The following is a 27622-nucleotide window of genomic DNA, read 5'->3' as shown; positions in this document are numbered from 1 at the left end:
TCAAGAACACTCCCAGGGGACTATATCACAAATAAAACTTAAGATTCCATTTCTGTTTTATCTGGGACATAATATCTGGTAAAAGGCCAGCCAGCTGAATGAAGAGAAGTTGTTTGTGAATACAGTATCCACCAAGACTTTTTAGCAATTTTTCTAATGCAGGTGTGGGGTGGAAATCCAAATCCTGCTTTCATTAGAAACCAGCAGCAATTTAGTCACTTATACTCACCCTGTACATCTACAGGATTTTTTAAAAAAACAAAACGCATTAAATTTCTAGACACCCATCAATCAAGCACATGAGTTATTTCAACCCTCAATCCATGGCAATGAAGATTTTAAAGACTGGAGCACACATTGTTAAGCAATATCTTTGCACAAAAGGAGTCTACTGCCACAGTTTATACACTGACCTGTTTCTCTGCATTCTTCAGGAGGTAGGAAGGGATACAGGGAGACAAGTCACACTGCCTGTCCCCAGTAGGCACCTTCAGGTGGGAGGAGGGTGGCGGCAGTATTTTATTTTTCCTGGAGTTCACCACAGCTGCAGAACCTAGACGACTCTGTTGTCTCATCACATCCTCATGCTGGAGATCACCCAAGACAACAGGGCCCTAAAGAATAAAAATGGATATTATTCACATGTGTGATTTTTAAGACACCTGAAAGGCAGTTCAGGGAAGTTTTTAGTATTGTTCTTTTACTATTTTTTGAGGAAACCCAGTGGCATATAAATTATTATTGTTACTATTATTACTACTACTACTACTGCTGCTGCTGAATTACTGTATATTTGTTTATTATTTATCAAAGATAGCAAAAATGGGACTGGGACTTGCAAAGCTGTTTGGCTGCAGTGCCCGTAATATTTTGCTAAGCCATGCACATGAAGGATTGCACAGTTGACAGATTTTTATTCACTCAAGATCTTTCCCTTACTGCCTCCCTAAATCTTCCATAAGCAAAAATGTTTGGTAGCAGTAGGGGGCATGCAGGATATCTGCTTTTAGATAAACTTCCTGTAGCTTTGCCTGTTAGCGCAAACAGAGCTACAGCCAGTAAATGCCCTTAATCAGGTCCCAGACAGAAGCAGACTGACCCAGATAACCACCACTGTTTGTTTCACCGGGGCTCAGACAGCTTTCTAAATGTCCTGTGTTGTCCACTTCTTCAGCACCAGTGTAGAAATAGTCCATGTGCCCAGTTGCAGCTGACATGTTATTAACATAATTCTGATTGCTTTAAAATCATACAGTTGCAGGAGGAACCGAGGTGGAATTGGACCTCACAACAGGCTAAAAAATAATAACGGCTAGCCACAAAGCCCAGCTGCAACTTGCAGTTCTAATTATACCACAGTGAGGGCCTTGCCTTACGGTGTGCATTAACTACATCATAGTCAACCTGCTCCTGAACTCCAAAGTAAACTGTGATCCAAACCTTGGTATAGTTCCTGAATAAGAGGTTAGAGAATGAAAGGGATACTTCTCAAAAGAAGAAAGCTGGCCTACCTTATTGGCACGGAGCTGCTTGTAAACATCAGTCTGCTGCCTTATACGATATTCCAAGTCAGAAACCTGAGCCTGCAGCCATGTCCATCGACATATAATGGCCGCTCTTTCCATTGCCCACTGGCGCTCTGCTAGGCGTCGTCTGAAAAACAAGCATTTGCATGTTGTTAGTACAACAACCTATGGAATCACTGGTGCCAAATTCTAGCTATTAAGACTGTTAAAGATGTTAAGGGGGGGAAATCCGGGGTGAGAGACTACTCAGCAGCCCAGCTCATCGGAGTGGAAGTCCCCCACGGGTCTATGTGGTCAGTAAAAGATGGAAGTTCCAGCCAAGTAATTTGGAGCAAAACAGCAGTCAGTAGACCGTGATCTTTATTGTTGCACAACAGGTCCCCACAGGAGTAAGAACTTGCAGCATGCGGTGACATCCTCTTTTAAAACTTCCCTCTTTCTCCCAGTATACACTTCGAGAGGCATCATTGATACATCATCACTACATCACTAGCATGTCACAAATGGGGAGGTGTATACAAGGGTTACAGAAGTTCAACATTAGGTTACTTTATCAGACACCTTTCCCAACACCTCTTAAGTAAAGGTAAAGGTAAAGGTACCCCTGCCCGTACGGGCCAGTCTTGACAGACTCTGGGGTTGTGCGCCCATCTCACTTAAGAGGCCAGGGGCCAGCGCTGTCCGGAGACACTTCCGGGTCACGTGGCCAGCGTGACATCGCTGCTCTGGCGAGCCAGAGCCACACACAGAAACGCCGTTTACCTTCCCGCTGGTAAGCGGTCCCTATTTATCTACTTGCACCCGGAGGTGCTTTCAAACTGCTAGGTTGGCAGGCGCTGGGACCGAGCAGCGGGAGCGCACCCCGCCGCAGGGATTCGAACCGCCGACCTTTCGATCGGCAAGCCCTAGGCGCTGAGGCTTTAACCCACAGCGCCACCTGCGTCCCTCTTAAGTACCCATCACCAAAAGAACAATAAAACTCTTTACATATCCTTGCCCTCAGGACTTGTCTGGAGATGGGCCTTCAGAACACCTGACTTGCTAAACTGCTTCTGTGGACATCTATTGTGTCCCCTTTGGTCACTCCCTGGGTGGGGGGCCCTGTATGTGCTCTCACACTTGGGGAGTTATGGCAGGATGCCCTGTTCCTGCTGCCTACATGACATCCTACTTCTTGGTTCATTGGGGGAGGTGGAGCCCAAATTCACCTTTCTTTAATATTTAAAATGGCGTTGGAATGAGGAGTGTTGGTTAAAGTACAGTGGTGCCTCGCAAGACGAAAAGAACCCGTTCCGCGATTCTCTTCGTCTAGCGGTTTTTTCGTCTTGCGAAGCAAGCCCATTGACGGCTTAGCGGATTAGCGCTATTAGCGGCTTTTAGCGGCTTATCAGCTTAGCGGATAAGCGGCTTAGAAAAAGGGGGGGGAGGAAAAAAAACCGCAGGAACTCGCAAGACATTTTCGTCTTGCGAAGCAAGCCCATAGGGAAATCCGTTTTGCGAAGCGCCTCCAAAACGGAAAACCCTTTCGTCTAGCGGGTTTTTCGTCTTGCGAGGCATTCGTCTTGCGGGGCACCACTGTATGGATTTTCTATAAATTTATAAAGCTAAGTATCTTCCCTGAGCTGTCAAGTCAAAAGGATACATTCAGGCATAATATTTGTAGCACTGAAATAACTTTAAAATGTCTCCCCCCCATGTCAATTCTGTAACAAAACTATGGTGTTCATTACTATAGAATGTGGTCACGCTCACCATCTTAGATGTGCCTTCTGTGAATTTCCTAAACCTCAAGTTAGCCACTGTGGGAAATAACCTCTAATCCAGCAGGACTCTTTCTTAAGGGTCTATTTAGGGCTACTATTAAAGCTAAACAGAACCTCCATTTTCAGATACAGTGGTACCTCGCAAAACGAATGCCTCGAAAGACGAAAAACTCGCAAAACGAAAGAGTTTTTCGTTTTTTGAGTTGCTTCGCAAGACGGATTTCCCTATGGGCTTGCTTCGCGAGACGAAAACGTCTTGCAAGTTTGTTTCCTTTGTCTTGCAAGTTTGTTTCCTTTTTCTTAAAACCGTGCATTCAATTCGAGGAGCAACTCATAGCACGCGGTGTGGTAGCCTTTTTTGAGGTTTTTGAAGACTTTGGTGATTTTTGAAGCTTTTCCAAAGTCTGTGCTTCGCAAGGCGAAAAAATCGCCAGACGAAAAAACTCGCAGAACGAATTAATTTCGTCTTGCGAGGCACCACTGTAATGTTATTTTAATGAATGGCAACTGCTGGTGACATAACAAAGAGTTACTGCCTTTGTGCCACTGCCTGCAAGCATCTAGTTTGCCACTGTTGGAAGCAGAATGTTGAACCAGATGGAGGCTCTTTCTGATCTAGCATGCAGAAGCAACCCAAATATTTCTGTCAGCTTGCTCCTATAATAAGTAAATTATAAAAGGCACCCAGATGTCTTTTTCTCTGAACAGTAAAGGCAGAATATGGGGTATCTAGCTACAAAGTATTAAGCTCCACCTCCCACTTGACGTTGACCCAGGATTTTCAAGCCTTCTTTGGAATTGCAAACAAGTAAAAAAGCAGCATTACTTAGCCAAAATTGTTCACTAGACTACAGACTTTTAAATCAAAATAACACATACCAAACCGGGGGGGGGGGGGGGGGAGGGAGAGAGAGCGAGAGAGCGAGAGAGAGAGATGGTTGAGAATCAGTCCATAGTTTTGTTCAGCCAAGAAGTGACCTCAAAAAATTAAACATCCAAGAAATTTAAAATGTGGTTGTATCCAAGCTTCCTTCGTTGGGGGATCAAGTTATATCGTATCTCCTCTCTTGCATGTTACCATACTCAATGGCCCTGAACCAATGACTATACCACATGAAAGTTACTATAACCATGCCAACCATCTATGAAAGGGTGTGAGCATAATTTTCTTGGGGCCACAAAATACATGACTTTCTGGCTATCTATCAAGCAAGCTGCAAAACTACTCAGATAATTATTATTTTTGCTCCTCTGAAACGCTGTGTACACTAATGGTGTCAAAACATAAGAATATCACACCTTCTGCATCATCACTATTCTTCTTTAAGATGAGTAACTGTTTTATCCTATGTAGGTGTTAATTATAAAACTGTTAGTGCTTTTCAGATATGCAATTGCTATTAGAACAACACTTTGCTGTGTTAAAATGCCACATTGATAGTTGTCTCGCTATGCCTTTATCATGGGTCAAATATCGTAAAGAATTGCAAAAAGTCAAGAATGCATAATGCATGTTTTAAGTGGTAGTCCAGATTTAACTGTATAACTGGGTTGTCAGATAGAAAAAGCAGGGGCAAGATGTGACACCCTATCCTGGCAGCTGGCAGAACCCCACATGAGAATATTTTCCACTTAGGGCTAGGCACCTTCTGCCTGAGGATTCCAGACTTCTGGAACAATACAATGCTTCTTTTCGAATCCCTGCGACGGGCTGAGCTCCCGTTGCTCGGTCCCAGCTCCTGCCAACCTAGCAGTTCGAAAGCACGTCAAAGTGCAAGTAGATAAATAGGTACCACTCCGGTGGGAAGGTAAACGGCGTTTCCACAAGCGGCTTGGTCATTCTGGCCACATGACCCGGAAGCTGTCTGCGGACAAACGCTGACTCCTTCAGCCAGTAAAGCAAAATGAGCACCGCAACCCCAGAGTCATCCGCGACTGGATTTAAATGTCAGGGGTCCCTTTACCTTTTAATGAGAGGGACTGCATTTCAAGTCTTCTTGAAGATGACGTGTGAATTTAACATAATTATGTATTACTGCTGTTAAGAAATTCATGGTTGGTAACTATTTGACTGTCCGTTGAAAAAGGTATGGAGGGAGCACATCTCTCATGTCAATCTGGCTGGAGAAAATATTTTGAGGAGCAGGGGCAATGCAATTGTTTTGGACATACTGCATTTCCTCCCCTCATTATGCTGTAAATGACCTAGCATCTTGGAATGTAAGGTAAAGGTACCCCTGCCCGTACGGGCCAGTCGGGTCCGACTCTAGGGTTGTGCGCCCATCTCACTTAAGAGGCCGAGGGCCAGTGCTGTCCAGAGACACTTCCGGGTCACGTGGCGAGCGTGAAGCTGCTCTGGCGAGCCGGCACCAGCGCAGCACACGGAAACGCCGTTTACCTTCCCGCTATAAAGCGGTACCTATTTATCCACTTGCACTTAAGGGTGCTTTCGAACTGCTAGGTGGGCAGGAGCTGGGACCGAAAGACGGGAGCTCACCCCACCGCGGGGATTCAAACCGCCGACCATACGATCGGCAAGTCCTAGGCACTGAGGTTTTACCCACAGCGCCACCCGCATCTTGGAATACAATGTATCAAAAACTTCACCATAATCCAAGAGGGCTCTTCAGAACAGCTCGTAAAACAGAACCATCAACAGAAGAGAGAATCAGAATAAGCACAACATGCACATTTTGTGGGTGTCCTAAAGCCATCTAATCTATGCATCTGCTCCTTTTATGACAGACAGGTAGCCGTGTTGGTCTGCCATAGTCAAAACAAAATAAAAGAAAAAAATTCCTTCCAGTAGCACCTTAAAGACCAACTAAGTTAGTTCTTGGTATGAGCTTTCGTGTGCATGCACACTTCTTCAGATACACTGAAACAGAAGTCACCAGACCCTTCTATATAGTGAGAAGGTGGGGAGGGGTATTACTCAGAAGGGTGGTGGGAATGGGCGATTGCCAGATAGCTGTGATGACAGATAGCCTGTTGACGACTCTTAACGACTGCAATAGGTCTTACAGGAAAAAGCAAGGGGTGAGAAGGTGAAAAATGGCTTCGTCATGTATAATGAGATAAGAATCCAATGTCTTTGTTCAGACCAGGTCTCTCCATGGTTTTAAGTTTGGTAATAAGTTGCAATTCAGCAGCTTCTCTTTCCAGTCTATTTCTGAAATTCCTTTGTAATAGAACAGCTATTTTGAGATCTTGTATAGAATGTCCTGGGAGATTGAAGTGTTCTCCTACTGGTTTCTCTGTCTTGTGATTCCTGATGTCGGATTTATGTCCGTTTATCATTTGGCGTAAGGTTTGGCCTGTTTGTCCAATATAGAGAGCTGAAGGACACTGTTGGCATTTGATGGCGTACACAATGTTAGACGATGAGCAATTAAATAGTCCTGAGATGGTATGTGTGATGTTGTTGGGGCCAGTAATGGTGTTGTCCGGGTGTATGTGGCACACAACAGAAAGTAAGTCCCACTGATTTCAGCTGTGCTTACTTATGAGTAGAAACGACAAGGAATGTGCTATTAAAATTATATACTGTATTTCTTTGTGCCAACTTTGATTTCCCAGGTATGAAAATACACTGCCACATACACCCGGACAACCTTCTCACTATATAGAAGGGTCTGGTGACTTCTGTTTCAGTGTATCTGAAGAAGTGTGCATGCACACGAAAGCTCATACCTAGAACTAACTTAGTTGGTCTTTAAGGTGCTACTGGAAGGAATTTTTTTCTTTTATTTTGTTTTTACTCCTTTTATGAGTTAGCATTATACCTATATGGCAGACAGCTCTTTCAGCCTATTAACATTTGATTTCCATAGCCCTGGAATGACCTCTAGGTTACTGGAACTGAGCACTGCTAAGCCAGGTCTTCACTTTATTTGCGAGTGCTAAATCAACTAGGTCTGCAAAAGACACAGACCGATACTACAATACTGGTGATCAAGCAGAAGCACAGACAACACAGTCTGAATAACTACAGTTTCGTGAGCAAGAATGTGCCTCAACAGCACCCGTGCTTAAAACAATAAGACTTGGCTAACTCAAAGAAGCAGACTCGCTTCCACGTTGGTGACTATCATAGTATTTACTGTATTTTTTGCTCTATACGACTCACTTTTTCCCTCCTAAAAAGTAAGGGGAAATGTGTGTGCATCTTATGGAGCGAATGCAGGCTGCGCAGCTATCCCAGAAGCCAGCACAGCAAGAGGGATTGTTCAGGCTTCTGAGATTCAGAATATTTTTTTTCTTGTTTTCCTTCTCCAAAAACTAGGTGCGTCTTTTGGTCTGGTGCGTCTTATAGAGCGAAAAATACGGTATATATATGATTTCAAAGTCTTAGCTAACCGTGTAGGAACAAACTGTACAAGAACTTGCTGCATTATGCAATATTACTGATTCAAACCATGTTCACATAAGCAAATGTGAACAGAATTTGAGAGGGAATAATCAGAAGAACACATGCTAAAAAATGGCACAAGTAAATCAGAAAATGTGTGTTCACAGAATTCCATCCATCTGTAAATGGCACAAGGAGACATTTCTGAGTTAACCACTTCACACACATCAAATGAGCTTGTGCTGAAATTTGGAACAATAATCACTTTCCCAACTACATTTGATACAGAGATGCAATAGGACTGAGATCTCTAAAGAGAGAAACTCGGGTGCTCACACAAGCCACATTTAATACTACTGCTGTGCCTGTCCCCCATGGCTGCAATCTGGTGGTCTTTCATCTTTTTCCTCTCCGTCACTGACATTTAGACTGGAATCCTACACACACAACAGAAAGTAAGTCCCACTGATTTCAGCTGTGCTTACTTATGAGTAGAAACAACAAGGACTGTGCTATTAAAATTATATACTGTATTTCTTTGTGCCAACTTTGATTTCCCAGGTATGAAAATGTTTTTCTAAATCCATCAAGCCTGAAGTCGGGGCGAGCCAACTTCAGACTTGATGGATGTACTTTGTTTTTGTTCGTTTTTTTGTCTAGAACTTTTGTGGTTCATCAACTGAAACCAGAACATCAAGTCCTGGGAGAGGGGCTTCTGTAAACTCAGAAATAAGGAACAGACTAAGCCCAACAATTTGTTTTAAATGTCAGAACTGGGCTCAGAAGCCTTGGACAAAGATTCACACAAATATTAATGCTTGCTTTTCCTCCATGCTTGCTTTACCTTTTTACCTAATTTGTATTTTTCTAAGCCTCTCAGCAGCAGCTGTTGCTAAAATGTTGTAAATCACCCCAAGATCTACTAGATCTCAATCTATTTTCTGCCCAGTCCTACTCCAAAATATGAATCACTATTATTCAATCTCAAAATAGAACACATCTGAATGGTAAATAGTCTAGCAACACCTTAGAGACTAACTGGTTTATTGTGCCAGAAGAGCATTGGATAGCACCTTCTAAACTGTAAGTTTACTGTAATGGAAACCAATACAATTTGGCAAATTACCGGCACTCCCCAAATCTTTGTACTAGAAAGCATGCTCCATGAAAACCTTGAAGGACAAACAAGAACTTTATCCATACAATGTTAAAATTCTTAATAATATAATACCTGAATTAAGCAAATATATTAGGGAAGGGCAATGACAAACTAGACAGCATCTTAAAAAGTAGAGACATCACCTTGCCAACAAAGGTCCGTATAGTAAAAGCTATGGTTTTCCCAGTAGTGATGTATGGAAGTGAGAGCTGGACCATAAAGAAGGCTGATCGCTGAAGAATTGATGCTTTTGAATTACAGTGGTGCCTCGCAAGACGAAAAGAATCCGTTCCGCGATTCTCTTCGTCTAGCGGTTTTTTCGTCTTGTGAAGCAAGCCCATTGACGGCTTAGCGGATTAGCGCTATTAGTGGTTTAGCGGCTTATCAGCTTAGCGGATAAGCTGATAAGCGGCTTAGAAAAAAAGGGGGGGGAGGGAAAAAAACCCCGCAGGAACTCGCATGACATTTTCCTCTTGTGAAGCAAGCCCATAGGAAATTCGTTTTGCGAAGCACCTCCAAAACGGAAAACCCTTTTGTCTAGCGGGTTTTTCATCTTGCAAGGCATTCGTCTTGCGGGGCACCACTGTATGGTGCTGGAGGAGACTCTTGAGAGCCCCATGGACTGCAAGAAGATCAAACCTCTCCATTCTGAAGGAAATCAGCCCTGAGTGCTCACTGGAAGGACAGATCCTGAAGCTGAGGCTCCAATACTTTGGCCACCTCATGAGAAGAGAAGACTCCTTGGAAAAGACCCCGATTTTGGGAAAGATGGAGGGCACAAGGAGAAGGAGACGACAGAGGACGAGATGGTTGGACAGTGTTCTCGAAGCTACCAGCATAAGTTTGACCAAACTGCGGGAGGCAGTGGAGGACAGAAGTGCCTGGCGTGCTCTGGTCCAGGGGGTCACGAAGCGTCGGACACAACTAAATGACTAAACAACAACAACAATTAGGGAAGGACCATAGTTCAGTAATGTTTTGCATTCAGACAGTCTCTAGTTCATTCATTCTGCAGCATCTCTACAGTAGGAATGTGAAAAACCAGTCTGAAAACATGGACAGCCGCTGCCAGTCAGAGTAGGAGTGGGAAACTGCAGGCTCAAATACAGGTCTCCAAACAGCTCTCTTGGGACCCTCTCAGGTTACAACCCCTCACTAGTTCTGCTCTGTACCTTTCCTGAGTATTATGAAAATACCTCTTGCTTTCCCAAGAAAGCAATTTCCTGTGCACACAGAAGCCTCAACTTTTGCATGGCTCCAATGTTGCCTACCTCTGCAAAGGAAAAAGCTACACCCATTGTTCCACTCACTTTAACCTCTCGCCCTGCTCTCCACAAGTGCACAGCCTCTGGAAGGTTGCCCATGAGAGAATGGAGCCCTCAGACTGAATTGGTGCCCCCACCCCCAATGCAGACAATTTTGAGCTAGTTGGGCCAATGACCTAACTACTGGAGTAAAGTGATCTCCTACGTGCCTGTCTTTATTATTCTGGTAAACTGAAGAGAGTTTTCAGGGTCAGATGGATAAACTTTTCAAACACACTCAACAAAATAAAAGGTCATCTCCTTTCACCCGTAACTCTCTTCCACATTTCATTATATAAAGAACTCAAACTAGGACATCGTTCCCACACCATTAATCCACAACTGAAACCTTCTAATCAGCCAGATAAGATGTAGATAAGGAGAATTCTGAACCTTCAGAGGAGCAAATGAAAGCCAATGCACTGTGCCTGAAAATTAAACTAAGGTTAACGAACTGAATAAATGAAAACAGAAATCCCGGGGGGGGGGGGGGGGAGAAATGGTTCATCTGTTCCTAGTAAACCCTGGGATCCTGTCTCTTTTACGCAGGAAGATATATTTTCCTAACATCATCACTGCACAGGCTGAATTTAGGCAGTTTTGCACACAATCCTCCCACCCAACCCCAAGCAACAAATGCCTAAGGTCACTAACTCTGGTATCTGTGGGGGAGGCCACTTCTCTGCTATATTAAAAAAGAAAGCAGCAGCAAACTTTCATTTTTAAGTAATTTGCTTTTTGCTCATAAAAAGAAGTCCCTCTTCTCCCCGTTTCTCTTCAGAGTGAAGACCAGGCTAGTAAACAATAGAAAGCAAAGAGTAAGGCTACCATAACTTCCGTCATAGAGCTTCAAAATGCTGATGACAATGTAGTGTGTGCACACTCACAGGATGACCTCCAAACCATCCTAAATACCTTCATAGAAGCTTATAGAAAAGCTTGGTCTATTCCTCAATATAACAAAAAAAAAACAAACCCCAAAGTGCTGCACCAACAAGCACAAAACAACCCCCTCTGCAGCACCACAAATCCAACTTAACGATGTGATGTTGGACAGTGTTGATCACATTTCCTACCTGGGCAGTTATCCCTCCACAAGGGCTGTAGATGCGGAAATCCTGCATCGTTTGAGCTCTGCAAGTGCAGTTTTCTCCCAATTGAAGCACAGGAGTGTTTGAGGATCAAGACATCCAAAGGGAAACCAAAATGCTGGTTTACAAAGCTACTGCACCACCAACTTTACTGTACGCTTGTGAAACATGGACCACTTATAAACTTCAACTCCTCAGAAGATTCCATCAATGGTGTCTCAGAAAAAATGTGCGTATCACTTGGGAAGACAGGCAAACTAATACCAGTGTACTGGAAGAAGCAAAGATCACCAGTGTCGAAGCAATTATTCTTCAACATCAACTTCGTTGGACTGGTCATGTTGTGCGGATGCCTGATTATCGTCTTCCAAAGCAACTACTCTATTCCAAACTTAAAAGTGGAAAGTGAAATACTGGTGGACAACAAAAGAGGTTTAAAGACGCTCTCAAGGCAAATCTTTTAAAAATGCAGTATAAGCATGGATAATTGGGAAACACCGGCCTGCGAGTGCTCCAATTGGAGAAAAGCCTCTACCAAAGGCGTCATGGACTTTGAAGAAGCATGAACTCAGGACAAGAGGCAGAAAAGAGCTAAGAGGAAGCCACGTTTGGCAAATCCTCATCTTGATCAACTCCCACCCAGAAACCTATGTCCTCACTGTGGATTGACGTGTGGATCCAGAATTGGCCTCCACAGCCACTTACAGACACAACATTAAGTCTGTGTTCATGAAAGACAGTCTTACTCGGCTACAAAAGAAGAAGTAGTAGTAACTGCTGGATAGTATGGGGGTGCTTATTGACAAGGATAGCAAAATGCTATTTCATTCTCACTTCTCAGATGAGACAATTTATTTCTGGTGTTTCAAGAGGAAGCCTAACCCTCAAGAGCTGACTTGCATGGAAGCTGTGGGGAAAGAGGAATGGCTGAAAACAGCCTCTCTCCCCATTCCACTGAAGGAGGCATTCAATCAACTGAAGGTCACTTACTGGATATTACCACCCAAAGCAAGCAGAGGAAGGCACCCACCCCAGCTTCTTACTCACCACATTTCTATTTCAAAACATAATTTATCTGCCCACCCCAAATATTGAAGCAGCTCTCTGGAGTTGCTTGTTCTCTGACCAATGAATGGGACCAGGCTGATCTTTCCCTGACTGTGGAGATCTTCTCAATGGTCATTTCGTCTTCTGGCGAAGGACATAGTATACTTCCCTTCTGCTCAACAACCTCAACTCTCTAGTTACTAAATATGAAAGCATTCAATGTAGTTTCATCAGCTATTCCATTAGCTCTGCTGGGTGTCTAGATGCCTTTTGGCTCTGCTTCTCTCACATCCGTCACCTTGTTCAGATTCCCTTTAATGGTTTCCATCCTAGGTTGTTGAACTGTAATTTTAAGAACTGGTGCCAGCATTTCCTTTTTTCCTCCTTTCTTCCCATCCATTCGTCTGTAGCCTGGGATCATTTATCTGAGCCTATCTATCATGCAGCATTTCACTCACCTGACTAGCAGCAATTATGGCTGGAAGTGAACAGCATCCTCCAGTATTGTCAGCCTCTCACTAACCTGTCCTGAACATAATTTTACTTCCTATATTAGTTTAAAACTAGTCAAGAAAAATTATGAAACAAAGCTAGTATATCCGGAATGAGATCTAAAAGAAAAAATTAAACTCAAATTAAAAATGGGACTGGCAATACACAAATCATTATTCTGTTTTGTAACCCAATGTAGTTTTTTCCTGTGCAGGCATCCAGTTGCCAGAAATGTTCCTAGAAAACAGTCTTCTGTGAACTGTGACACTAAATACAGGTTAAAACAAACAAACCTTTTCACTTTCTGTAATGACTCACTCGGAGTGATACAACAGACTTCCACAAGGACATGAAAATCTCAATTCAGATTACAGCATCTTCTAAATTGGTAAATAGCAAATAAATACACCCTTAAATGGAGCAAGCCAGAAATGTGATTTGGAATTCTAGCTGCTTTGCAACTTCCTAGACTGACGGCTTAAGATTTGGACTGTATCTTAACTGTAATACATGGGTTGCCTTTTCTACATTTTTGGCTCCTTAAGCTTATGACACATTTGTCCTTTGTCATCTAACTCTCTTGTTGACTTATCTGCATTTCTTTTTACATCTGCACACAGTGGCTTACTTTAAATAATGGAATTTCTATTCTACCTTTCTAAATTTCAATCAAAGTGGCTTACAAATAAAGAAAAAGCAAAAAAAGTTTTGAAGCTGTGATACATCCTTAAAAGCTATATCCTGAAAGAGTCTGCTGAAATGCAAGTTTCACTTCTCACCTAAAACTGAGCAACAGTACAGCCTAACTTACTTCTGGGTGCCAAAAATAAAACAGCCCACTCTCTGGTGCCCACTTGGTTCAGATTCCTGGGGATAGGGGGAGGCAGCAGAGCAACTCTTGAAAGTAAGTTTCTGGGGAGGCTCATTAGTCATTCCTAAGTGATTCCTCTGGTCTCAGATCTCTAGAACTTTAAAAGCTCAAAAACAGCATCTTGAATTGACACCGGAAGCCAACTGCTAACCACTGCAGCTGGTAAAGGGTCTGTTCCTCAGGATACATGGCTATGGTTTGCTTATGTTAGTCACCTTATGTTTGCAAATATTACGCACTTAATCCAACTTGGACCCTGAAATCATCCCGAGGCCCTTCTTTGTGTGCCCACTTTGTACCTCCTCCACTCCTGGATACAGCAAGAGCAACCAACTTAGAGATGTGAAGGCCTGGGAGGAGGGGATGGAAAGGTTTTTCCTGCATCTTCATATCTCTAAACCACAAGTGTTTGCTTATTCTGTTATCCAAACAGAGGCTCATGGTTTGTTTCTCTCCAAACCATGATCGGCAGCCAAGCTTCATTCTTTGCTTCCCACAAACCACAAGCCCAATTCAGATGATAGCAGTGGGGGAGGAACGAAGCAGGTAACAAGCACTCTACTCATTCATGCTCAACCATAGCTAAACATGAATGCAATGTGCAGACATAACCACTAAGAACATATCCTGCTACATACAAAGGAATATGATTTTAAGTTAGAAGCAGTGAATGACTGCAGAATATATAACCTGAAACAATAATATTCTCTAGCTGCTCTGAAAAGATATTGAGAAATGTAACTTGCTGTAGAAGAGTTAATGCCATTACTCCAAAGAAACACACTTTTACTGTACAGAAGCAAGCTCTGAGAACCACAACAAACTGGAACATAATAGTAAGGTGGATGGTAACTTAGCTGCAAGTAACTTCTGTATGTTATACAGATTATTTTTTCAAGACCTTTATTTATAAAGTACCAACTATTGTACTGGATGCTATATAAATTAAGAACTAGATAGATCCAGACAACATCATTTGCTTCAAGGCTAACTTCCAGCCTACTAAAATGAAACTAATAGTCAAGCTCAGCTTAATATCATTCAAGAGATAATGTGCAGCGGAACAAAGGAAACTCCCATGTCACACCATATTGGTCTATGTAGCTCAGGACTGTCTACACTGATTGACAGTAGCTCTTCAGGCTTTCAGAAATGAACCTTTCCCAGCCCTCCCTGGAGATGCTGGGGACTGAATCTGGGACCTATTGTAGGCAAAGAAAATGTGCTGTACCACTGAGATATGAAGCTTGCCATTTCAGACTGAAATTAATCAGGTCAGGCTTGTATTCAGAATACTGAGCTACTGTGCCCCTGAGTGGCAAATGGTTCTATACATGAGTCCAAGCCACTTATCCCAAATAAGAAGTTTAACAGGAAGGTGCTTTGTGCAATTAAAGCGGCAAAAGCAGAAACCACTTCCTCAAATTTGTCTATCTTCTTCAGCCAAAACATCAACCGATTAATAATTGCTAATAGTTACACAACACACAAACACAAAGGCTGTTTCAGTTTCTTGGGGTTTTTAAATCAACACAGGAGCCTTATGAGACATTAAATTCCGAGTTAACAATGTACTCAATGCCACCAAGGTATTCCAGGTTCAAACTCAGTATGTGTACACTATACACATTACTTGCCATCAGGATACATCAAACTCAAATCACTTGGCCAAACACAAGGTTTTTCCACCACTTTTAGATCATCAACCTTTTCCAAGAAGACTTATTTTTGCTTAGTTGTATGATTTTGAGTCTCTCACATGTGCATGCTGCTCAGGTATAGATGATTAAGGTTCTCACAAAGGAGAGAGGATGCCACAAATGCCCTTTCTTTCCTCTAGAACAGACACCTGCCAGATTAATGTGTCACACTACAGCTACACACACGAAACCCTAAAGTATGCCAAAAAGTAGGGTTACTTTCTGAAGCTGTGGCATTTGATAACCCATCTCTGTCCTGTGCAAAGACTTCAGGACAATCAGATCATCATCAGCACAGAGCAAACTTAATAAACAAATGGAAAGAAAGTAGAATTCATACCTGGGAGAACCGGATTCTAATCAACTACTATCAGTGCTACCAAGTGAGTGTTATTCATTATACTGATTGACTTTGTCTTGAGGGGTTATTGATCATGCAAACTATCATTAACTTGTTTAGTGCCTGCTGCAATGACAAGAGGAAAGAACTCTTAGTAAACTGCGTATTATTGGATTTCCTCTCTTTCAATTCAAGGAACATGCAAGGAAAGGATTGGAATCTTCCAGTGGGCTCACTAACTACACCTTTTCTATGTACTCTAGTTACCTAATTATTATAATGCACTCTTCATGATGCCTTAAAGGTGTTCTGAAGCTTCAACTGATACAGAACACTACAAGCAAGTTGCTCATTGGACTTGGTCAGTCAGTAACTCAAATTCTGCTTGATTTACAATAAGCTAAAAAAAAAAGAGTAGATAATCTATTTAAATTGCTTGTATTCTTTATTTCTGAATCACCCATAACCAAGATTCTCTGCACAATGACTATAATAAAACCAATAATTAACTAGAAAACTCTTAACACAGCACACAGGTAAGTATGGAATTCGCTACCACAGGATGTTGCAATTGCCAGCAATTTGGATGGGTTTAAGAGAGGTTTGCACAAATTCACAGGCTATCATTGGCTGCCAGCCATTATGGCTGTATATTACCTCTGGTATTGGAAACTATATGCCTCTGAATACCAGTTGCTGGAAATCACAAGTGGGGAAGAGTGCTATGTGTTCATGCACTGCTTGCTGGCTTCCCACAAGCCTCTGAGAACAGGATGTTGGGCTAGATGGGGCTTTGGTCGGATCCAGCAGGGCTCTTAGGTTCTTATGCAACACAGAAGCTTGGCTTATACAGAGTTAGACCACTGGACGATCTAGTTCAACATTGCCTATACTGAGCAAAGAAGATGGTCTACCACTGAGCTACTGCCAGTCCGTATTTCTGCTGCCATGGGAAGACTTTTTAAATCCTCAACACACTGGGGACTAAGAAACAAAAAGACCACCTTCTCTCACACATGTTATCCTGTAAACTCTGGTCATCAGCATCCCAGACACTCATGTGCGAAAGAGCATTTCCAGTTGTGATGCTAAGTCAACAGTGTGGGATGTCCTCTCAAGGCAGGCCCACCTGGTAGTGTCTATAGCTTCAAATGATAAGTGAAAATTTGGCTTTCGTACTGGATTGATAACTGCAGCTGTGCTTATTTTATTTTATTTTATGGTGCTTGTTGTTTATTTATTATTTATTAGCCACAAGTGTTAGTGGCTCCAGGCACTTGAACAAGAACGACCAACTTTCTTGAAAAACTTCAAAAAACTGAGGCAGGCAAGGTTCCATGCAAAGAGTTTTCCAATTCCTTCAAGAATGTGAACAAAGGAATTTTATCTGAAATACCCAGAAAATATTGTTCCTGCTTCCATTGGGGCAGGGAAGGGGGAGGAGGAGATTAAGAACCATAATGCCAATATTTCACTTTTTAAAAAACCTGAGATATGGTGCAAAATGTGCAGGGATTGGTGTTATTTTTTGTGAGAAACTAACCTGCTCACTAAGAGACGCTGGTGGCGCTGTGGTCTAAACCACAGAGCCTAGGGCTTGCCAATCAAAAGGTCTGCTGTTCGAATCCCCGCCCGCTGCTAGTCCCAGCTCCTGCCAACCTAGCAGTTCGAAAGCACTGTCAAAGTGCAAGTAGATAAATAGGTACCGTTCCGGCAGGAAGGTAAACAGCATTTCCGTGTGCTGCTCTGGTTCGCCAGAAGCTTAGTCATGCTGGCCACATGACCCAGAAGCTGTACGCCAGCTCCCTCGGTCAATAAAGCGAGATGAGCGCTGCAACACCAGAGTCATCCGTGACTGGACCCAACGGTCAGGGGTCCCTTTACCTTTACTTAACTGCTCATTGCTACACTCTGGAAAAATTACTGCAGACACCCTGACTGTGAAGGCAGAGGTTTCCTATGTAACCTATGCTATCCCCCAAATCTTGTTCTCTGAAGGCTGGAGCTACGAATTCTGGATAATAATCTCAGATAATGTATATTACCACTGGCTGTATAAACTAGTCTGTAGTGACATGCAGCATATTGTCTTTCACCTTCAGTTTCACTGTTCCCAAAGAACGAACAGAACCAATACTCTTTCACAAAGCTTGCTGCAAGGATGACAGACCTTTTCACCATGTGGGAACTGCTTCCCAACCCTAAGAAACAACAGCAAGTGCCATGTGACTATTGCACTATTTTTCATGCCAATGTTGCCTTGTCTCTCAAAACAAACGATTCAGTTGGCATTGGAAATAACTGCATCATTTGCTTGGCCCACATAATTGTCTATTTCAATCTTATCATCTTGCTCAGTTGTTGTTTTTTCCCCCACCAGCTTTTGTTTCTAGCATTTTAACTGTTTTTCTTGTTAGTCACTCAAGCAGCATTCGGGAAGGAAAGCACAGTACAGACAATAACACACACAAAAATATTTTTTTTTACAAAGAAGTCTCCTACAGACATTACCAAAGCAACCTGACACTCAGCCACAAAAGGAGTGATCGTAATTAAGGACCAGCTCTAAGTTCCTTACCTGCATACAGGTCAAAGCTGCCACTGAGCCAACAGATTCTTTCTTTTTCTTTCTTTCCCCGCCCCTTACACCAAGTAGCTCAAGGCATGGCATTTCGTTGCTCCATTTTATCCACACAGCAACCCTGCTTCTTTAGTTCAGGCATGACTCACCCATGGTTAGCCGGTTAACTTCACATCGGAGGGGGAATTTGAACCAGGGCCTTCCCCATCCTTGTCTGATATGTTAAGTGGTATACAGCCCTGTGCCGGTTTTTTAACATTCCGGGGGTGTCCTGAGTTCGACTCCTGCCCCTTCTGTCCACGTGGAAACCACTACTTACTGCGGGAGCATCCCAAGCACGTGGCGCCTTCAACCCGCGATCCACACACCATATGGCCACGACATCTGCCACAACTGGCCAGAAATGCAGGGAAAGAGGGAGGCGTTGCGCAAGAGCTGCCTCAGCCCTTCTGGCGCGAGGAACGATCTAGGCGCAGCCCCAAAGGGAGCTGCTCGGGCTCCCCACCTGGGCAACGGCCTACCTCGCGGGGTTGCTGTGAGGAGGAAGCCCCCTTGGGAAACGAGGAAGTTGAAGCGGCCGCCTCCCCTCCCAACTCACCCCACGTTGGCGGGGCGCTCCGTGGTCGTCGTGGTCGTCGGCTGCTCGGCGCTCTCGCTGTCCGAGGCCGAGGAGCAGGAGGAGGCCGAGGAGGAGGACGACGACGACGCCCCCGAGGAAGCGGACGAGGCCGAGCAGGCGCTGGCGCTGTCGGTGGCGTCCGAGTCGCAGGCGCGCTGGGCGGCGCGGAGGCGGGCGGTGGCGGAGGCGGCCAGCTGCCGCAGCTCCGGGCCCAGCGCGGGCGGCGGAGGAGGCGCCTCGGAGCCCGTCCGCCCGGCCACGCTCCGCGCCAGCCCGGCCAGCTGCTGCCGGACGTGCCGCTCCACCTGCCGGGCCTGCAGCGCCCGCAGGCGGCGGCACAGGCTCCGCGCCCGGCCCCACAGAGAGGCCTGCCGGGACCGCGCTTCCGCCTGGCGCGGCCGGCGACTCTGCGGACGCCACGGCGGTTCGCTCGCCTCAGGCGCAGCCGCCGCCGCCGCCGCCGCCGCCATGGCGGGCCCGGTCGCAGCAGCAGCAGCAGCAGCCGCCGCCGTCGCCATGAAGGGAGCCGTCGCCTCGGGGCAGGCCGCTCCGCCTCAGCCGCCGCCGCCGCCGCCGCCGCCTCCTCAGCGCCTCAGGGCGGTCCGGGACTCTCCATGGAGTCCCGGCCGGGACAATACGAGCTCGCCCGAGACGGCGCGCGCGCGCGCGCCCGGCCCAGATATTTCCCTCCCAGCCCGCGCCTCAGCCGCGGCGCACGCATGCGCCTAAGAGGCTCTCTCCTCTCTCTCGAGCGCGCGCGCGCGCCAAACCTCGAGTTGCTGACAGAGCGCGGCCGCCGCAGCCGATAGAGGGCGTCGCCGCCGTCTGCGCCTGCGCCTCGCAGACTCTTTCCCCCCCCTTCCACAACTCGCCATCTTGTTACTACGTGAGCACTGAGCGTCGCTACCGCTCATGCGCCAACGCGCGACCCTCCCATATTCGCTCTTCCGAGGCAGGAGGAGGTGGGGAGGGAAGCCCGAGGGAGACGCATGCGCACAACCGGGGCCATGCGCGCCCAGCCTTAGCCCAAGCGCAGTAGCTGCCACAATTACAAATCAACGTAGGTGCCATCAATGCTGTTACAGAACTACGCGTCCTGGGCTGCATTCTCACGAGAATGTTTTCTAGTCCCAGGCGCGCCTGATTTCAAAACGCAGCTTAACAAAACACGCAGCTCCAGGGTCTCCCAGATGCGCACAACAGGCAGGGATTCAGCAGGTGGAGCCTTAACCCAGAAGGATTTCCTCCTGAATTTCTGACTATTACGCATCTGCCAGTAAAATGAAAAATGGCTCTGCAGCTCCAAGGGGGACCTTATCAATATTTTAACCAATCAAACAATACATATTAGAATCATAGAATTCATACATTATCCACTGTGGTAATGTAACCCAACCGCCTGCAATGCAGAAATCTTTTGCCCAAGGCGGGGCTCCAACCCAAAACCCAGAAAATGAGTCTCAGGCGCTACAGACTGAGCTATCCCAGCACAAACAGGACAGGCATATCAAAGCCTGGAAACCAACCCAAACATTCAAGCTTTAAGCAAGCTAACTTTTTTTACAGAATACACAGTAGAATGGGGAGAGTTATTCCTGAAAGTACATTAATTTTACCACTGAATACCTGCTTTACCTGTGGGCATCTTGCCCCTTTTTCAAAAAGCGCCAGTGCCTGGACAACATTCTACTGCTTTTTAAATGGCAAGGTGTTACACAGACCCAAGAAGCTGCCAACTGCTGACCACAGCATTCAAAGGCTTTTCTTTCTCAGTCTTTACACTAATGTTAACGCATTAGCAAATGAGATCTCTCAGGTTACAGGGACAAGCTGAAACAACTCTTATATTTCCAGCCGCGGAAAAGAAGAAAGATTAAAAGTTAAAGAATATAGTATACAATTTTTAATATACATATTCAAGCCAAGTGCTTGTCTGTATTCAGGAAAAACCACATTTGTCAGAGGTTCCCTCTATACACACATACTAACCAAATTGAACTCAGAGAGTTTTGGAATCACTGCCATAGCATATATCTGTATGAAGGGCAATATACAAACCTCGTGCTCATAAAAATAAAAACATTACAATGTGATCTTAAGCACTATTACTTGGAGGAAAGTTGACTTGAATTCTATGAATCTTACTCCCTGCAAAAAGTGCTTAGAACTGCAGCCTTAGCCTTTAATATACTACAAAATTCAAAGGTTTTCCAAGCACTAAGAGCCCCTGCGGCACAGTGGGTGGTGTGGTATTCTAGGCCCTTGAAGACCAGGGTTCAAATCCATCCTCAGCTATGAAGCTCACTGAATGAGCTTGGACCCCTCACTGTGTCTCAGCCTAACCTTTCTCGGGAGTGTTGTTGTGAGGACAGAATGGAGAGGAACACCAAGGGAACAGTACAAGATTAAGATACAAGGCAAGTCCCATTTCTACAAATTCTGAAAACAATTTAAATGCTACTGATTAGCATTTATTAACTATGCATAGCAAAGCAGCAACTAGTACTCAGCGCAAGGTATATAAGCATGGTACATTGCCTGCACTCATTTAGATTGTAATAGTATGCATAACTTTTCAAAAATGCTGAAATGTGGCAGAAAAATAAGAATGTGGCTCCCAAGAGTCCTTCATCTGGCCCCTTTCCTCACTTTTAAGTATATATTACAAGTTATATTCTGGCAGGCATTTCTGGTGGAGGCCTCAAAACAATATGTTAGTATATCGCTGCAGTTTGCTGGCGTATATAATTTTGTCCCCATTATTGTTTTGTTCCCATTTTTGTTAATTTTAGATTGTATTTTAGTTTGTTTGGTTGTTGTATCTTTTTAAAATAAGAGAACCTGTTTCAAATTAAGATTCCTGTAAACTTCACTCAATGCAGATGACATTAAAATTGAAGAATGTTCATTAGCACTGAGTGGAGTTTGCATGTTTCTTATTTAAATAAGTCTTACTGTTTTGCCACACTTCTCTTCACACATCCCTCATTGTAACAGATATACCGTAATCAGGACTCAAATCCACAACAAAACACTCGCAGAAGAGGTATTCAAATTGCAGCAGAGTGCTGACCGTTACTATGTCTACAACCTCAAGCTCTAATTTGCTCATCCCAGGCCATCTGAAGGGCTACACCCTCCTGTACGAATCTGCCCAAACTCTGAAACCTGCATATTTGGCACTAACTTTCCTTGAACCCAATGGATTTCTGAGTAAACATGCATAGTGGTGGGCTGTACGAATGCATGCCAAGACCGTTAGGGAGACCTCTGGGCAGGGTCTGGTAGCAGGCAAAATGACTCACCTGCCTTCCCAACTATGGGCATCGCGGCAAGTTCCTGAGAGGTGGGGAGGAGAGATCAGCACGGTGCAGGCACAATGGCAGGTGCATCAGATTGGCCTGTGCTGCCACCACCCCACCCACCCCACACTGAGCTTCCTAGAATCATAGAATCATAAGAGTTGGAAGAGACCACAAGGGCCATCGAGTCCAACCCCCTGCCAAGCAGGAAACACCATCAGAGCACTCCTGACATATGGTTGTCAAGCCTCTGCTTAAAGACCTCCAAAGAAGGAGACTCCACCACACTCCTGGGCAGCAAATTCCACTGTCAGACAGCTCTTACTGTCAGGAAGTTCTTCCTAATGTTTAGGTGGAATCTTCTTTCTTGTAGTTTGGAGCCATTGCTCCGTGTCCGCTTCTCTGGAGCAGCAGAAAACCACCTTTCTCCCTCCTCTATGTGACATCCTTTTATATATTTGAACATGGCTATCATATCACCCCTTAACCTCCTCTTCTCCAGGCTAAACATGCTCAGCTCCCTTAGCCATTCCTCATAAGGCATCGTTTCCAGGCTTTGACCATTTTGGTTCCTGGGCTTCTCAATCACTGAAAGTGATGCTCAGCATTGGGAAGGCACATGAGCCTCACTGCCCTGCCTGTACAGCACCACAGTTCACTCCCAGCAGGAACTATGCCTCTTCCTGCTCCAGTACAGCACTAACACTCAGAAACTGCTGTATGATTGAAATCAGAAGCAGCGGTAATAAAAAGATAAAGTGAAGAACCACCATGGGGCAATAGATTTAGCTCTCTACTACTCCTTTGCAGTGTCTGTCTGTTCATTCTGGACGTACGTTACAGCTCGAATACATTATTTTGATATGATTTATAATGGATGGGTGGGACACAGGTGGCGCTGTGGGTTAAACCACAGAGCCTAGGGCTTGCCAATCAGAAGGTCGGCGGTTCGAATCCCCACGACAGGGTGAGCTCCCGTTGCTACCGAGCAACCTAGCAGTTCGAAAGCACGTCAAAGTGCAAGTAGATAAATAGGTACCGCTCCGGCGGGAAGGTAAACGGCGTTTCCGTGCGCTGCTCTGGTTCGCCAGAAGCGGCTTAGTCATGCTGGCCACATGACCCGGAAGCTGGACGCCGGCTCCCTCGGTCAATAAAGCGAGATGAGCACCGCAACCCCAGAGTCAGCCACGACTGAACCTAATGGTCAGGGGTCCCTTTACCTTTACCTATAATGGATGGGTAGCTCCAAAGGGAGTGAAGGAAAAGGGTATCCTGCCTCTGGGTCTCTCCTTCGGGACGTGACGAGAGGGAGGGCACTTCCCATGGGCGACTTAATAATAGTTGACATATTAGAACTTGGCCGGGGTGAGGGTGGAAATGCAAATTAAGGTGGCTTCTAAGTGAGAAGGGGAACGCTAAGAAGCTGTGTCCACAGAAAAGGCATGAATGCAGCTCAATACAGCTCATGATGTGGTTGATGGGTATTTAGTATTTGTGTCGCTATTGATTCGGGACGCAGGTGGTGCTGTGGGTTAAAGCCTCAGTGCCTAGGACTTGCCGATCGAAAGGTCGGCGGTTCGAATCCCTGCGGCGGGGTGCGCTCCCGCTGCTCGGTCCCAGCGCCTGCCAACCTAGCAGTTCGAAAGCACCTCCGGGTGCAAGTAGATAAATAGGGACCGCTTACCAGCGGGAAGGTAAACGGCGTTTCCGTGTGCGGCTCTGGCTCTGGCCAGATGCAGCTTTGTCACGCTGGCCACGTGACCCGGAAGTGTCTCCGGACAGCGCTGGCCCCTGGCCTCTTAAGTGAGATGGGCGCACAACCCCAGAGTCTGTCAAGACTGGCCCGTACGGGCAGGGGTACCTTTACCTTTTTTTTATAGTATTGATTTACCATGTTTCTTGTATTTTTGTTTTAACTTTGCTTTGTACAATATTACAGTGGTACCTTGGTTTAAGAACAGCTTAGTTTTTGAACAACTTGGATTAAGAACGCTGCGAAACTGGAAGTAGGTGTTTGTGAACTTTTTCTGCTTCCTGTTGAGTGTGTTCCATTTGTAAATTGAGTCCCCTGCTGGTATAGGAAAGCATGCCTTGGTTTAAGAACGCTTTGGTTTAAGAACGGACTGCCGAAACGGATTAAGTTTGTAAACCAAGGTACCACTGTACAATGTTGTTCACCACATTGGGGGACTTTGGGCCTAAAAGCTCTATAGAAATAAACCATAGCATGTGACGTATAAGGCATTCCTGTGAGAGGCTTAATAATCTTAAGGATTCTTACCGTCATGTTACTCCCCTTTCTGACCCGTCCATTTCTGAAGGTCTGGAAGAATTGCGGCACTGCACTGCAATCCAGAATGAGGCCATCAAAACAAGCTCCTCCAACTTCAGGTGCATGTTTAATCTGGGGGGAAAGTGATTCCAGGGTTTGAAAGAAATGCACAGAACCATAATTTTTCTCAGGACCAATAAATATATAAAGAAAGTTGTAAGGACCATGGAAGGACCATAATTTAACTAAAGCCATGGAAAATCCTGAGCTCAAAGAAAGGAGCATGCACAGCAAACATTTCAACACGAGCGAGTTCCAGAGTTTAACTCAGAACTGCGTACTTCCTTTTATGTTTCCTGAACCTTCCAACGTACACCTGAACTGCCTGTAACAGTGTTCAAACGTTAAATGTTACAGCTTATCTTCATGCCAATAAGGGGAATTTGTTTGTTTGTTTGATACAATTCATATGCCGCTTGATTGTATAAAAAAATTACTACAGCTCAAAGTGGTTTATGCAAACATAAAACAATAAAAAGGGGGGTGGATTGCAGCTATATTTTGAAACGTAAACGTTAAAATACGAAGACACATTAGAGCCGATCGACCTGCTAAATTTCTGCCTGCCAGACTGCTGAGGGAGAAACGGTGGCGTCGGAAGAGCGTCGAGCTCTTGCGACCTGAGGCGGGCGAGGGTTCAACACCTTCAACACCCCACCCGGCCCTTACGTGCAACCTTCTCTCCGCCTCAGCCTACCTCACAGGGTGGTTGTTGCTGTTGTTGTTGTTGTGGGGGCTATTACGACCAGACTTCTATTTTATTTTATTACTACCAGACTTTTTTGGGGGGACGCAGGTGGCGCTGTGGGTTAAAGCCTCAGCGCCTAGGGCTTGCCGATCGAAAGGTCGGCGGTTCGAATCCCTGCGGCGGGGTGCGCTCCCGCTGCTCGGTCCCAGCGCCTGCCAACCTAGCAGTTTGAAAGCACCTCCGGGTGCAAGTAGATAAATAGGGACCGCTTACCAGCGGGAAGGTAAACGGCGTTTCCGTGTGCGGCTCTGGCTCGCCAGATGCAGCTTTGTCACGCTGGCCACGTGACCCGGAAGTGTCTCCGGACAGCGCTGGCCCCTGGCCTCTTAAGTGAGATGGGCGCACAACCCCAGAGTCTGTCAAGACTGGCCCGTACGGGCAGGGGTACCTTTACCTTTACTACCAGACTTTTAGAAGACATCTGAAGGCAGCCCTGTTTAGGGAAGCTTTTAATGTTTGATGTATTACAGTATTTTAATATTTTTTGGAAGCCGCCCAGAGTGGCAGGGGAAGCCCAGCCAGTTGGGGGGCTATAAATAAATTATTATTATTATTATTATTATTATTATTATTTTAAAAAAAAGAGGTGGGGGAGGGGGGCAAACCCACGCACGCCGCCTCGCGCTCCTTGGGGAAGGGGGGGGGGATGTAAAGCGAAATAAATAAATAAGGAAAAAGGAAAAAGGAAAAGAGAAGCAGGCGGTAGTCCGGCAGGTGAAGCCCAGACAGTTGTAGGCGGGGGGGGGGGGAGGTGATAGGGCGGAGGGACTGAGGGGAGGCGAGTCCCGGGGGAAGGAGAAGGGGCGCCTGCCTCACTCACTCACTCACTCACCGGCAGAGGCCCGGAGGCGGCACCGGCCTCCTCCTCCTCCTCCTCCTCCTCCTCCTCCTCTCTCTCCGGGCCTGCCCGTCACCTTCCGCCTTTCCCCTCCAAGCCCCGCCCCCCGCCGCCTCCCATTGGCGTGCTCCGTTGCCTTGGAGAGACGCGAGCGCCCTCCTCTCGCCCCTCCCTCCCTCCCTCCCCGCCGAAAGCCCCGGCTGCGCTTCCTTCCTTCCTCCCTCCTCCGCTTCCGCTCAGGGACCGGAAGCCGCGTCGGCGGCGCCGCGCAGGGCCTGCCGGGAGCCGTAGTCCCGGCGCCCTGAGAGGGAAAAGAGCGAGCCGGCCGGCCAGTGAGGGAAACCCGCGACCCACCCACCCACCCACCCGCCGCCTTGGCCCGCTCCCTCGCACTCGCCCGCCCGCCCGTTCCGCGCAGCCGCCGCGGCCTCGCGCTCCTCCTCCTCCTCCTCCTCCTCGCCCGCCCCTCGGCCAGAGCGGCGAAGAGCAGCGGCGCGAAGGAGGTCGGTGGCCCGTGAGGGAGGAGGGAGAAAGAAGGAGAATAGGCGGCGGCGGCGGCGGCGGCGAAGAAGAAGAGGGAAGGAAAGGAGCGGGCGCCGCCGCCGCCGCCGCCCGTCAGGGAGGGAGGGAGAGGCGGACGCAGCTGCCGTGAGGCGCTTCGAGGCGGGGGGGGGGAGATAAATGGGAGGAGGGGGATGCGCAGAGGAGAGGGGGGGCTGTGAGGGGGGCAAGGGGCGAATAAGGGGGGAGGGGTTGGATGGGGCGGGGGGGGAGCAGGCCGTGGGGGGGGGCGAGGGGGACCGAGGTCTTGGCGGGGTGGGCGTGGAGAAGAGGTGCTTCTTGGGGGGGGGGTGAGAGAAAGAGAATCGGCACGAAGGATGGTTTTTTTGGGGGGGTGGGGGGCAGTGACAGGTGTTTGGTCCTGCACTGGGACGACTTGACGTTTGCTTGCAAGGGGGCGTTTTCTTCCTCCCAACGACAACCCCGTGAGGTAGGCCAGGCGGAGAGGCAGCCGCTTAGCCCTGCTCCTCCTGGTCCTCCTGGTCTGGGATGCCCCGCTTGGAAGAGGTGGATTGCAGGAGGTATGGGGGGCTTGGTGTGGGGAGAGGGGCCCTCGGGATGGGAGCGCTGTAGGTGTGTCTGGCGAAGGGATGTTGGTGAGTCTGGCATAGCGACCGTGGCGTAGCGTGGGTTGTCAGCACCCGGGGCAAGGCGAGTAATTTGCACCCCCTAACCTGTGGATTTGCGCCCCCTAACCCTAACCCCCAGATGGTGCGGCCGGCCCCCCCTGCATCCCCCACGCTACGCCACTGCATGGCGATGGAGGTAATCATAAGAATTGCACCCAGGGTCTGGAGACAGCAACTTGGCTAGTGATGGAGGCGAGGTGACGTTGGAAAGCTGTGCAGAACCGAAAGAGTGAGAGTAGGGTTGGTGGTCCTGATGCTGAGGTTGACAAAGGGATGTCTTCAGATCTGATTTAACAGCATCAGAGGTGGGCAAAGCCATGGTTCTGGTGGCAGGGAGGGAGGGAGGGTGGTAGTTTGGCAAAAGTTAG

The 27622-nt window shown here is 46.5% G+C and overlaps 2 protein-coding genes across 4 annotated transcripts in view; one reads left to right on the top strand and one right to left on the bottom strand.

Moving 5' to 3' along the window:
- The window catches only part of LOC307199082 (KAT8 regulatory NSL complex subunit 1-like), a 48525-nt gene extending 29057 nt beyond the window's left edge, over positions 1-19468 (bottom strand). Inside the window, exons 1-3 of one of the 2 annotated variants that reach the window (XM_079946693.1) lie at positions 18824-19468; positions 1512-1653; positions 414-614 (exon numbers count right to left, since the gene is read on the bottom strand). In XM_079946693.1, the coding sequence (XP_079802819.1) occupies positions 414-614; positions 1512-1653; positions 18824-19362 (882 nt within the window). In that variant the 5' untranslated portion in view covers positions 19363-19468. The remainder of the gene's footprint in view (positions 1-413; positions 615-1511; positions 1654-18823) is intronic. The other variant, XM_079946694.1, reaches the window with a different exon arrangement.
- A 7038-nt stretch (positions 19469-26506) lies between these two features.
- The window catches only part of DHX30 (DExH-box helicase 30), a 32897-nt gene continuing 31781 nt past the window's right edge, over positions 26507-27622 (top strand). The window contains exon 1 of one of the 2 annotated variants that reach the window (XM_079996425.1): positions 26507-26567. The gene's annotated coding sequence lies outside the window, so the exon portion shown is untranslated. The remainder of the gene's footprint in view (positions 26568-27622) is intronic. The other variant, XM_079996426.1, reaches the window with a different exon arrangement.

This window comes from Podarcis cretensis (assembly GCF_951804945.1).
Source record: "Podarcis cretensis genome assembly, chromosome: 12".
NCBI classification, from domain to species: domain Eukaryota; kingdom Metazoa; phylum Chordata; class Lepidosauria; order Squamata; family Lacertidae; genus Podarcis; species Podarcis cretensis.
The sequence above is the reverse complement of the archived record's forward strand: the minus strand, read 5'-3'. Positions and strand labels throughout refer to the sequence as shown.